A 13,893-nucleotide genomic window follows, 5' to 3' on the forward strand; every position below is an offset into this window, starting at 1 on the left:
AAACACACAGGCTCATTTCACCGCATTTAGACAGAAATTGATATCTTAATTTCAGACTACAGAATAGGTTAATCTTGCACAGCCAGTACTAGGTTACTATACATTAATGATAGGGAAGTACTGTTAAGTACTATTAAAGCAAATACATAAATTGGTGGTTGGGTAAAGATGTTGCACAGCTGCACGAGCTAAGTGCAGACTTCAGATGTATGTTAAGCCCAACAAGGAGACATGTAACACATCTGCCCCATTGTGAAAGTACAGAATTTTTAATATTTACTTTGAATTCATACATGTATATAATAAAAATAGCATTGTATGGTACACATGCTACATAATCTGTAGTGAATAAATTAACGGAATTTAATTGTTAGTTAAATAATAATAATAATAATCTGCCTTCAGACAAACTCAAGGAGACTTTTCTTGAGATGAGGTACAATATTTTTAATGTTTAAACTGGATGCAGAACAGTCACATTGCAAAATAGAATAATTGAGCACATTAATACTAAATAAATCAATCACATTTTTAGTGAGCAGCACTTTATTTAAACGTGTATTTTACTTCAATGGTTGATTAGTAATGTTATATTTGCATGTAACAACGTCTACAACAGCAGAAACATTCTTAGTTAATACTAATGAAAGCCATAACTACAATATGTGTGCCTGAGACATTTTTAACTTCATACAGCTAAGGACATTAATAATTAGTGTTATTTAGATGAAAGGAATTGATGTAACAAATACACATGTACCGGTTTGGGGCAACTTTGTACTATTGTCCACCAAATGACTATACAGGATGGGTAGTGGGGAGGGGCATTGTCTCCACCGGACAAATATCACAGTCATATGCTCACATTCAAGCCAGAAACACTATCTTGCCATCAGGTGTTTCTTAGTGTTTTTCTCAGGCCTCAAAAGTATGATGAAACATTTTGGAGCAAAAATGCAGAACAATAAACCATAGCTTGAGGCCAGTATTGCAAAAATTTCCACAGCAACAACATATTTCCCAGGAGAGCTAACATAAGCAGGGACAAAGGTCACCCAGACAGCACAGAAGATCAGCATGCTGAAGGTGATCAGTTTGGCCTCATTGAAGTTGTCGGGGAGTTTCCTTGCAAGAAAGGCCAAGATGAGGCAGGTGCAGGCCAGCAGGCCAATGTAACCCAGAACCAGAGAGAAGCCCACCACAGAGGTCATGGCACACTCCAGAGTGACCTTTGACCCTTGGAAACCCAGATCACGTTGAGGCACAGGGGGACTGAGAGACAGCCATATGACACAGATGATAACCTATATGAAAAGGAAACACATTCTAATGTTATTATTTAATATCAAGTGTAGAAGTGTAGTTACTTATATGTATCAAAAAATGTAATAATGTAATTGATTAAACACTATTCACACCTGTATACAGGTGAAGAGGCAGACACTTCCTCTCTGTTGGCCTGGACCAAACCACTTCATCAAGCTTTCAGCACCGGGCCGAGCTGAGCGGAAAACAGCCAGAACCACTATGGTCTTGACCAGGAGGCAGGAAACACAAAGTACAAAACTGACCCCAAATGCTGCCTGCTGGAACCGACAAGACCAGACTGATGGACGACCAATGAACACCAGTGAGCACAGGAAGCAGAGTTTCAGCGACAGAAGAAGCACGAAGCTCAGTTCTGAATTGTTGGCTCGTACCTTGAGGTGAATCAGATTAACAGGCAAAGATGTGGCCATTTAAACAATACACTATATACTTTTTTTTTCATTTTTCTAGACAAAATAATGAAAGAAAGAAATGTGAAAAATCACTCTGGGTTACTACCATAGGTGTTTGACGGTAGGAAATAAAAACCACAGAGACAGCTGTTGTCACAATGGCACCACACACAGCTGCTGTGGTCAGAGTAATGCCCAAGGTTTCATTAAAGGAAAGAAAGTCCAGTTGGCGAGGCATGCAGGCAGTTTGGTTAGCATTGGACCAAAACTCTGATGGACAACGCTCACACTGAAGGGAACCTAGGAGAGGAAAACAGAAAAAAGAGAGAAGGGAAACAAAACAAAAAGGTGAAAATTAAAGTTGCAAACATGAGTTTTTCTTATTTTACAAAAGTCATTTCCTCACCAGTTTTGTTATTAATCTCCCCTTCAGCACATGGGATACAGTCAAAGCAGCAGACAGGTTCCCCTTTCCTGTTGGCCTTTCGGGTACCTGGGGGGCAACTCTCACTGCACACTGAAATAGGCACCTAAACAAAAAGCCAAATCACATTGTCAAGGACAGACTCATTTTAATTGACAAAGACAATCATTTCAACTGCAAATTGTTATTAGCCTTAAGACAATTTATTGGTCTGATTACCTGATTGGATCCTGTGCTCCACTGAATAGCTGACTCATTAAGGTGCAGATCAAACCCGTCCACGCGACCAATCAAAACTAGCTTTAGTGGCCCTTCAGGAGTGTTCTGCCAGTTGACAAGATCATACTTTGCTGGAATGTCGGCCCCTTGGAAATAAAACATTTCCCCCTGTGGAGAGGTGACGTTCACTTTGCTCAAGTGCTGTAACAGCTGTGAAATCATCAAAATATTGCAGAGACTGTTGACATTTTTAAAAGAAATCAGAATGTCAAAATTTCATTTACAGTTTTCACAAACATCTGGAACTATCAGTAAGAGATAATCGTGTTTACCTCTATGGGTTTAATGTGTTTTGGAGAGGAGCAGGTGGAGCTGTTGTTTCTGAGAGGGCTGTCTCTGTTGGGACAGGAGAGAAGGCTGTGAAGTGCGTGGGCTGCAGCATAAACAGCAAGGTAGACATTGTATGCCACTCGTAGCTGGGAGGTGTCAGTAAAGAGATGCTGCATCCCCTCCAGGGACTCTGTCCCATTGCAGGTCGGTAGTGAGGCTTTCTGAAGAGACCTCTTTTCAGGAGATGAAGAGGAAAAATTTGATGGATAGTCAAACCGTGTTTTCAGTGGTGAAGAGGAATATGAGGAGAAAGGTTTTACATGTGACTGTGTAGCTCTAGGGCTGCATGCAAACTCTTTTTCCCAGAAATATCTTAAGAATTCATCATCAGGACGATGATTTGGGTGCAAACGTTTGAGGTACTGCTCAAATCCAGGTACAGTTGAACTTCGAATGGCCACACCAAGAACTCCATTTGCCACCTTAGAGATGGTAAGATCTTGGAGAAGATCACTGCTGGTGCTCCAAGCCTCACTGGCCAGAAACTGTCTGTCAGTCACCTATAGTAAGAGGACACTGAAATAAATTATGACAGGAAAAACAGCTGGCATTTTGTTGTTACAAAATACATGGCTTTGTTTAATGATGAACCCCTTTGTCTATACAAATCCCCATGCCAGTTGCTCACATTTCTCTCAGCCAGTTCCAGAAATAAGTTCTTTACATCTGTATACCAGCAAAAGATCAGAATCACCCTCGCAGTTGAAGCTTGAATTGTGTTTGCTGCACGTCTGGCATCACGCACAATAGTTTCTCTGCGGACAGTCTCTATGAATTCCAAACATACCCCTTTCCCTCGAATCTCTTCCTGAAATGTCTGAAATATGGAGCATAAAAACAAATACATATATATTGTTTGCACCATACATGAAGGAGATACATGAGAGACTTTTTCAGGCAATTTAAATTATAACAACAAAAACATACACCTGTATTGCCAATTGACCATAATCATTGTTTACTAGTACTGCTCCAATCCAAGTCCACTTGAAGCGTATGGCCAGTTGTGCAATGGCCCGGGCTTGGTAAATATCACTGGGGATTGTTCTGAAGAAGTTAGGAAACTTGGGCCTGTCACTAAGACATGGGCAGCTCGCCAAGTAGCTGATCTGAGGGAAAGACACAAAATTATTATTTTGACACTGTTTTTACTGTAATAATATATTTTATATGAAAATCTGATCAACCTCTTGATGTAGACTGTATAAAAAAGGTTCATCAAAGATTTATTTCTTGAGGCACTGAAACCTACAACTGGTACAGAGAGAGGCCCCAGGATACTAGACAGCATTATGGCTGTTGTAGATGAGGCAGCGCCAATAAGCAAGGGAACAGGCTGACCACCTGGTGACAGCGTTGGATATAAAATTACATGAAGACAATTATTTATACTATAATCATATCAGTTGTTGTTTGGACAAAACAGATGTTAACTGTATACTAAATTACATCAAGTCATACCTGTTGTCTCTCCAGGTTGTTCATAAGCTGCAGATTGAAGCACAGGGGCTGTTAAGATGCAGCTGCTTGTGTCTCCTCCAACCAGTGACAGTGCAGCTTGCAAAGACCAGGGGTATCGGCTACAGCTATCAAGTATACGATAGCCCAGCTTCACTCCTGGTAGCAGGGTACTGTTACGATTGATTTCCTCCACCGCAAACGTCATAGCGTACATATATTTTAGTGACACAAGATCTAAACTGAGACCACAGGAGAGGAAAGAAATTAACTGCAGTATCAATCAGTGAGAGATAAAAATAATCATCATAGACAGGATTATAAAATCGACAAATTACCAAAAATTTCATGCATGCAAATATAAATCTTTTGAAATAGTTTACCATAATTAAAATACTGTATGACTATCTCAGATATACAGGATATCACATTTTTTAATTATAATGTGCCTCTTATAAAACACTACCAGTACTACTAACATTATATAACGTTAACATTACATTAAGTTTTTTTCAGTTTTTTAACAAAAATATTTAAGCATGGCAAAAGAGAAAATATAAAAAATACAATCTGCTATCATAATATGAACAACATAATAACCACCAAACATATTGTAAAAGAATACAAACAATACAAAGTTGTGATCAGGTATTACCCAGTGCAAGGTTTAGAATGTGGCAGCTTGGTGAAGACCTGCTGTATAGCTGAGGGTATGTAATACAGATTAAAGAGTCCACCGATAATCACATCTCCATCCTGCGAGAGGCCTTTTTTGCTCGGTGTACCCCACCGAGGACACACTATCGCCTGAACCACCTCTAGCCCCATCTGTCTGCCCACTACACTGAGAAGCAGCAGGGAGGAGGGCCACTGAGTGAGGAGCCAGTAGAACCAAGACATGTATGCAGCTGTTCTGGACATTTAACACATATATGTCACTGTTATGTCAATGTTAGAATATGCATCAACCAGAAGTGCAAAAAATTCAGTTTGTGTAAAATATAATTAACATCCAACCTGCCTCATCAAACCTGCTAATGGCATGCGATAAGTTCAGAGAAAATGGTGCATTACCTCATAGACAACATTCAACAGTTCCTGTTACCAAAGACAAAAGTCCCATTAAAGTGCCCAAATGTAACATCAAAGTCTCAAGTCAGCTTCCTGCAAAGAAAAATTGCATTATAAACAGAATCATAATTCACTTGGTTAAAAAGCACATATCACAAGGTCAACTGTTAAGTCTGGTTGGTATCTTGACTATAACATACACCCCACCCTGCACAAGTGAAGTGTTGATGTGGATATTTATAATAGTTGTAAAGCCTCTTGCTAGGAAGTAAAAGTGATGACACACGTGCACTACCTGAAATTTTTCCTCTCTAGAGTGATGGTGGAAAAACAATCAAATGCCAGCAAGTGATTACTGTGTATGAAGTTATCAGTGATGTGTGTGTATGTGTTTACAGTATGTTTACTATAAATACAATAGTGTTTCAAGTAATTCGAATGGCCCAAGGTCACTTAAGATAAGACAAACAAGTGGAGAGTTTTGGGAAGCTGTTTAACTCTAATCTTAATGTGTCCCTTCTCTTAGATTTCTGAGGATTTGTGTATTGTGATTGATTCATAAAACTTAACAAAGTGTGACAGTCTAGCCTGGATCTAGTGTGGCGAATTGTATACCCAGAGCAACAGGTGTGCCATTTGTCAGCTCTATTATAATCATTTCATGAGCAATTACCTCCCATTCCCCCTCCCTGAACCCCATCTATTAAAATTAGCTGTTTGATTATTCTACACATTAAAATGATACAAAGAAAGGCATTCCCTCTCTGCTAAATCCCCAATTCTTCTTTTTTGCGTCATAGTCAATGTCACAGTTTGGACCGTACGTTGATATCTACAGCTGAATAAAGGGTGGAACGGTTGCTAACATGGCTTTGGTGAAATGTCATTAAATGAGCACAAATGAATTCTGCCTCAATACAAAATCAATCTGAAATTAAATGCATCTTAGTTCCTGCCAATACTTCTTCTCCTGCCCTGATGGGTGGTACGTGCAAGATTAAACTATACTGCAAGACTATAAAAAGAGGTGACATAGCGATAAAACTAAATGACTGGGCTCAGAAAAGGAGTAAATAGGAGAAAAGTCATTTTGGCATTTCTAGATTTGCTCTTGCTCATGTATTTCATGTTATTGTCTTCATACATTTCCTCCGCTGTCTCCTCCCCTCTTTATTCCACCTCCTGCCAGTTATAGGGACAGGGGGTCCAGTCTCTTTTCTTCACACCAGCGTTGGGATCCCAACCATTTTGCCTTGTAGCAAGCAATAGAGGATCCTGCTCTCATCGCCTTAATGGTCTGCACCACCTGTGCATACAGTCCAGCCTGCATCAGCCTGTCCCTCTCAGCAGCCAAGCCTGGAGAGGTTGGCCTAACGTGGGCAGTGCGCCTATCGAGCCCACCTCCTGGGACAGAGCCTCCCACACTTGTGGGATGGACCAGGGCTCGGTTGCCAACATCTGGATCATCTCTGCGTACCATGATGCCAAACGACGGTCCGGGCTATCAGGATGGCTGACAGCTGCTCTTGCCTCACTCTCTCCAGCAGTGGGGGAATGAGATGAAGAGGTGGAAAGGCGTAAAGTAGCCTTCTTGGCCATGGCGTGTGTGCAAATGTGATAGCTCAGATCGTCGTGCGGCATCAGGGAGAACCAGAGCAGGCAGTGGGTGTTATTTTGACTGGCAAACAGGTTCACTTCCGCTCTCCCAAATCGGTTCCAAATCTGCTGCACCACTTCAGGGTGCAGCACACACTTGTCTGATAGACACAGGAGGTGTTCTGAGGCCCACACCAACAGGATCTCCGCTATCTTCAACAGGGCTGCGTAGCAGACTCCGCCTTGCCTGTTGATGTAGGCAACAGTGGTGCAGTTGTCTGTTCTCACCCACACGTTTCTCCCCTGAATCAGAGTGAGGAAGTATTGGAGGACCAGGAGCCTGAAGTTTGAGGAGGTTGATGTGTCGGCTTTGCCCTGAGAGCCACACACCACCTATCGCTCTCCCCAGACAGTGGCCCCCCCACCACATCAGGGATGCATCTGTGAACACCATTATGTAGGAGGTCACTCGACCCAGCAGTGTTTCTGCCGACAGATGCTGTGGGGACCCCCCAATAACGCAGGTCCTCCTGCACTGATGGGGGAATGTTCACCAAGCAGTGCTTGTGCCTCTTGGGATCAAGCACAGGTTGGCAAACCACTGTTGAAGGTGGCACATGTGCAGGAGCCCCAGTGGAATGACTGGATGGCCCACCGCCATGATCCACCTCGATGTGAAAATAAGCATCTTTCAGGTCAATGGTGGTGAACCAGTTGCCCAGTTGAACCAGTTCCAGCAATCTCCTGATGGTCAGCATGCAGAACATCTTTCTAGTGATGCATTGGTTCAGCTTGAGGAGATCCAAAATGGGTCTGAAACCTCCCGTCTTGTTGGTAACCAGGAAGTACACATAGTAAAGCCCCCTCTGTCTGTCGTGAGTGGAAACGATCAAGACAGCCTGTTTCAATAGAAATCTATCTCCTCTTGGGAGGATAGATTTATCTCCTTGCTGCCAGAACATGGCAGAACTGGAGAGAATAACCCATTCTCAGTGTTTTGTCCGTCCACTCTGATAACACGTAGTTGTGACGCCATTCCCCGTAAAACTATGTTGGGGGCAGCAGCCAGGAAGTTGTGATATTCTGATTTAGCCCTCTCCGCCGCCAAACCTTCCATAAATGGAAGTTTGACCCATGGGGGGCTGGCACCAAAAGGGCCGAGCTGATAGAGTGGTCTGTGAACACATGACCATCAGCTGCCTCAACACAGCATCAGATTTTGTGTTGGTGCGTCCATCACCCTCCGTATTTCCCACAGAAATAACTGTAGAGGAGCGGAGCAGACTCAGTGTCTCCTCTCCTCAGTCCGTGAGCGGGCCCAGGGCATTACTCTCTAAGAGGGAAGTAACACTGCTGGCTGCACTAATGTAACCCCAAGTGGTGAGCTGTACACGCCGGTCCTGAGCAGGGCGGTATGAACAGCAGGATACAGTGCTGACACTAAGCAGACACGAAGCATCCTTGCTTTGATCAGTGTGTGAGCATGAGTCATTATTCCTGTGTGAGGATATAACACTGCTCACCACATCACCGTTTCCTGGGGAGATGCCCTGCACTGACTGGTCCGAGGTGGGTTGCGATGGGTTGCTGCTGCAGTGTCTCTGTGGGAAGCATCAGCTATGCATGAAGCATAGGGGGCTGATGGTGTTCTGCCCCACCTGCAAGCTCTCCTCCTTGCTGTGGTGTTGCAGCACTTCATCTCCTCTCTGGTTCAAAGAAGGCGCGAGTGGCAGATGATGGCTCAGCTGCGCCTTCTCTTCTTCCAGCTTCTTGAAGTGCTGAGTCACAGAGGAGATAAATCCAAAGAGACCGTCCAGAGCTTTGGGAGCTCCCAGGAGGCCCTCTCTGTCCTTCCTCTGTAGAGTGAGGAGTCCCAGCCACATGTGAGCCTACTATGGCAAGTGCAATCACCCAGAACGAGGTTGAATCTGACCGATGGTGTGACCCAGAAATTCAACCTGTTCAGCCGTGGAGGGGGTGTGCAGCGGTGTATTTGCCGCCACAACACCCAACACACTCAGATTGTTCACTGCTGAGGCTAGTTACGCGACCGGCCGGAATATTTTCTCAAAGTATTCCAGCATGTCTCTCTCCAGTATCAGGACAGGCTGTCTCCATGTATCTCCATGTTGCCCTGCACTCTCAGGGCAACATGTTACCCAGCCAGTGCAGGGCAACATGGAGACAGCCAGTATCAGGACAGGCTGTCTCCATGTTGCCCTGCACTCTCAGGAAGGAAACCAGTCCCACCACTGGTGACTTTGTTTTCAGGAGCTCCTTCCAGGATGCTTCAACGCACTGCCAGATGTCCGGGAGGGGAGGCAAAACAAAGGCTGGTTGAGCCAGATGAGCTGGGCCATAAAGGGGGGCCCATAAAGGGGGGCAAAGGGAGCCCAACACACTCAACTAGAATGATGTAATAATAATTTTATCATGAAAAATGTGCATTTTCAAGTCTGACCTTTATACAGGTAAAGAGGCAAACACTTCTTCTTTGTTGGCCTGGACCAAACCACTTAATCAAGGCTTCAGCACCAGGCCGAGCTGAGCAGAATGCTGCCAGAACCACTATGGTCTTGACCTGGAGGCAGGAAACACAAAGTACAAAACTGATCCCAAATGCTGCCTGCTGGATCCGACAACACCAGACTGATGGACGACCAGTGAACACCAGTGAGCACAGGAAGCAGAATTTCAGTGACAAAAGAGGCAGGAAGCTCAGTTCTGAATTGTTGGCTCAAAACCTTAAAATCAAAGAAAGGTTGTTAAAAAAAAAGACAAACACATGAACAGTCAATGATGTATTCATTCAGATAAATTGATTATTTTAAGCATTTTTTTCCAGCCATGCTAGCGGGGTGGCTCAAAGAATGGTAATGTCATTTTGTCTGTTGGCCCAGATTGAAATATTTCAGCAATAAGATGGGTTGTCATGACTATGCTGATTCTCTGATCTGTCCACTAGCATGTAAAACATTTCAATTATCCTTCGGAATATCTCAGCAAATATGTGATGGACTGGCACAAAATTTGGTACACACGTTCATGGTTCACAGCTGATGTATTCAAATAACTTCAGCGATCTTCTGGCTTTTCCTCTAGCACCACCACAAGGTTGACATTTGTGGTTTTGAGTAACATACTGTATCTCGACTCCATTTATTTGGTGGATTGTCATGAAGTTTTAAGCACTATCATCAGGTCCAAATTTGAATTTGTATAATATTTTGGTTTATGACCACTTACCTGCAAAACTGATGGTATTCCTGTTAGCCTCAGCTATACTTTGTGTTTCCTGCTGATTAGCAAATGTTAGCATGCTAACATACTAAACTAAGATGGTGAAATTGGTAATGTTATACCGGCTGAACATCAGCATGTTAGCATGTATCATAGTGTGCATGTCCACATGTTGACATCAGCATTTAGCTAAAAGCACCACAGTGCCAAAGTTTATCCTCACCATGGAGATAGCATGGCTGTAGACATTTAGACATGTTATTATACAGTGGTGCAGAATTTAATTTTGCCTTGAAGAAAACAGAATAGTACACACATGGACCTAAACAACTACAAACCAAGAAGAATTTGAAGAAGGTGCAGATTTCTCTGGTTTCTTACCAAAGGTGATGGTAGTAAAGAAAAACCACAAACACAGCTGTTGTCATCATGGTACTGGACACAGCTGTACTGTAGTGAGAGCAATGCCCAAGGTCTCATTAAAGGAAAGAAAGTACAGGTCTAGCCATACTCAAGCCAGCTCCCATTGGTGTCATTGAAAGAGGGGTCCAACTGCTGAGAACCTAGTCCAATCTGTGGCCAATTTGGGCCACCAAGATGAAGTTCACTCCTTCCACCTGGGTGCAGATTGGTGAAGGGAGGGAAGGGGAAGGTCTAACTTTACTGTGCCAGTTAGAGTCCAAATGGACCCTAAGGTCATCTGAAGCCAGCTGCAGCATCCCAGCCTATAGAGCTGTTCATGGTTTTGCCAAAGCACCTCCACCATCACCAGAGCTTGAGCATCATATTTGCATCTGGCCCAAACAGATGGCAACACAAGGCTAGAATAGCCCTGTGTTGATCATCTGTCCTTGGACTGCCACAGTCATGTATTCCTGCAAGCTGGCATCCATCAGCCTTTGCAAGACAGACTTAAAGGGGGATACCAAGGCTCCCAAGATCTGATCCTTAGAAGACAGTAGTCAACAACCTCCTCTCCACTCCGGACCATGCGCACATGCTAGCCGTCTTCATAAACCTGACAAGCTATGGGCTTCAGATGGTTTAACAAAGTGTTTTAAGAACCAGCTTTCACCCTAGTGATAAGATGTGGTTAGATGGTTGCCCCTGCTCCTCTATTTTCATCAACACTTCCATGTTTCTAATGGGATCAGTTGGCTCTCTGTTCTGTTTAAACTGCCCTGACAAAAAAATAGACAACTATCTATACACAGTCTGTGGCAACATAATATTTCACACTTGGAGGAGATTCTTGGCCTCAACGTCCACCTCTCCCCACAGCTCTGTGTTCTAGGAGACCTGACAACAGTAAAGACTACTACTAAGACTGCTATAAAAAAAGTTCCTAAACTCTGTTACACTAGCAAAGAAGATCATTCCACTAAACTGAAAAAACAGACTCAATTTCGATTACTTCAAGGCTCAGGTTCCTAAATGGCCGTTTTTATATGAACATATAACTGTGACAATGGAAGATCATATTAAACAAGTCTAGATACCATTTCTGACATACTGTATATAATACAGGACGAATACAGCCACATATTTTTTTATTCATTGGTTTCTATGTTCTTCTTTGGTACTTCTTTTGTACTATTCTTTTCTGTTTCACATATATGCTACATTTATGTAAAACTGCATAAACTGGATCCTTATTTCCAATATACAACATGCAGGACAAATACTGATATCTTTGTATTTCTTTCAGATACTGGTATTTATTTCATTTTAACTCTCTTTCTCTCTGTATTATTCTATGTTCATCTAAGTTACCACACCAAGGCACCATCCTTGCCATCTCAAAGGACTAAGTTACATCACACTTAATTCTTGATGGTTAAGGAAAGGAGGTGCTGATGAGCCACAAGTGTACAATTTCTTTACTTCATTATTTCACAAGCAATTATATCCCATTATACAGAGAGAGGTGGCACAGAGGGGAAATGGGAGGCTGTGTGCAAGTTTGTATGTTGATTTCAAGGTTTTGCAGATCATAGCTACCATACTGCCATAATAGAAAAAATAAGAGAATAGATATACAGTCAATAAATCATTATACTGTAGCTGCTGTATGGTACAGACTGAGTGTTGTGGTCACTCAAACAATGGGCTAAGGAATGTATCATTCCTGGTAAATTCAATTGATGTGATGTCAATGTCGTTTAATAAAAATCTTAAAAGTGTTCTTGTCTTTTTTGTGGTCAGGAAACATATGTACTTTATGCAGAGAGCATGGTTTAAAGCATGAGGATTTTATGGTAACTAATTAAAATGAAATGAGGCAGAATCTTGTGGATTTTGTTAAATGTTTTTATACCAAAACTTTCACAAAAAATGGACAGAAACCTGTTCATGAAAAAGCAGCCAGGTCTTTAGGGACCCATCTGCACTGTCAATGGAAGGTAAAGACCACACTCACAAAAGAAATGACAGGAATCAACCAGACTATTGTAGTTAAAAGGCTACATTCAAAACACCCTGACTGGCCAAATACACAAGTGAAGTAGACCAACAACTCTTACCCCAACGCACTAACCTCCCTGATGAGAACAGGTGTGGGATCAGTGTAAAAATGACTTGCATTGATGCAACCCATAAACACTAGTCCTTTTAAACAATCATAAAGTGGAACTGCATTCAATTTACACATGATGATTGGTTTATTCATAAAGAGAAGAACTACCTGTGAAAAACATAAAATATCTTCTTGGGGTCTGAGGGAAATTTGTCGAGACAATAACTGTGATGATGCCATAAGGGACATCTTTGTGTGGGCTCAGAGACAAAAAATGGGTTATGGAGTTTGAAAAACTTGCACGTTCAAATGACATATAAATATAAAAACGATGATGCATATACAATCAATGATCAGATATTGCACATAGTCTGTGTGTATATGTGTATGTGTCTGTGCGTATGTGTGTCTTATAGCCTGAGAAACAAAGCTGTTCCTTGGTCTGCCGGTGCATAATTTTAGAGTCCTATATCTCATCCCTGAGGGCAGCAAGGAGAACTGGCTATTGTGCCATATTTACCTCCTTGGTCTTGGAGATGTTCAGGAGGAGGTGATTGTCCTGGCACCACTGTTCCAGGGCAGTCACCTCCTCCCTTTTGGCTGTCCGCCTTGGGAGATCAACCCCACAACTGCTGTGTTGTCCACAAACTTCATAATGGTGTTTGTAGCCTTTGTCGCTACACAGTTGTGGGTGTAGAGGGAGTACATGAGGGCACAGGACACAGACCACCTGTCCACGCTCACCACCTGAGGCGGTTCATCAGAAAGTACAGGATCCAATCATACAGTTCAGGCCCAGATCCTTGAGCTACTGACGAGCCTGGACGGCATTATGATGTTGAATGCTGAGCTGTAGTCCACGAACAGCATCCTCACATAGGCGTCCCTCCCTTCCAGGTGGGAGAGGGCGGTGTGTAGGACGTGGGTGATGGCATTCTCTGTGCTTCTGTTTGGACAGTATGCAAATTGAAGGGGGTCAAGGGTGGGGGGGGAGCACGGGGTAGATGAGGGATTTAATGAGCTTCTCTTTCTGGCTTGCTATGGGGGTGAGGGCTGTGTGGCACCAGCCATTGAGAACACCGCTCTCTGCTGTTTTTTGGATGGGCATGATGGTGGTGGATTTGAAGTCGATGGGGCTAGTCCAGTGGGAAAGGAACAGGTTAAATATGTTTGTGCAGACCTTCAGGACATGTCCAGTGATGCTGTCAGGGCTGGTTGCCTAGCGTGGGTTGATCCGCATGAACGCCTATTATATATAT

At 43.0% G+C, this 13,893-nt stretch overlaps 1 protein-coding gene across 1 annotated transcript; it reads right to left on the bottom strand.

The window, feature by feature from the left end:
• Positions 1-447: 447 nt before the first annotated feature.
• LOC137186218 (extracellular calcium-sensing receptor-like) lies at positions 448-5,461 on the bottom strand. The gene is made up of 11 exons (XM_067594957.1): positions 4,868-5,461; positions 4,216-4,454; positions 4,007-4,098; positions 3,684-3,863; positions 3,383-3,571; positions 2,697-3,254; positions 2,365-2,574; positions 2,128-2,251; positions 1,828-2,021; positions 1,419-1,700; positions 448-1,304 (listed from the first exon to the last, which is right to left on the bottom strand). Exons 1-11 carry the CDS (start codon positions 5,131-5,133, stop codon positions 882-884), a joined length of 2,757 nt encoding a protein of 918 aa, XP_067451058.1. The 5' UTR covers positions 5,134-5,461; the 3' UTR covers positions 448-881.
• Between the last annotated feature and the right edge of the window lie 8,432 nt (positions 5,462-13,893).

The sequence above is a fragment of the Thunnus thynnus genome, chromosome 7 (assembly GCF_963924715.1).
Source record: "Thunnus thynnus chromosome 7, fThuThy2.1, whole genome shotgun sequence".
Lineage (NCBI taxonomy): Eukaryota > Metazoa > Chordata > Actinopteri > Scombriformes > Scombridae > Thunnus > Thunnus thynnus.

Bases quoted from the DNA above. Each gene is read 5' to 3' on its own strand.
- LOC137186218 (XM_067594957.1), bottom strand. From the start codon at position 5,133: ATGTCCAGAACAGCTGCATACATGTCTTGGTTCTACTGGCTCCTCACT. The intron at 3,255-3,382 runs GTGAGCAACTGG...CTCTTACTATAG, and splicing joins TGGAACTGGCTGAGAGAAAT to GTGACTGACAGACAGTTTCT. The intron at 2,575-2,696 runs GTAAACACGATT...ATGATTTCACAG, and splicing joins AACACATTAAACCCATAGAG to CTGTTACAGCACTTGAGCAA.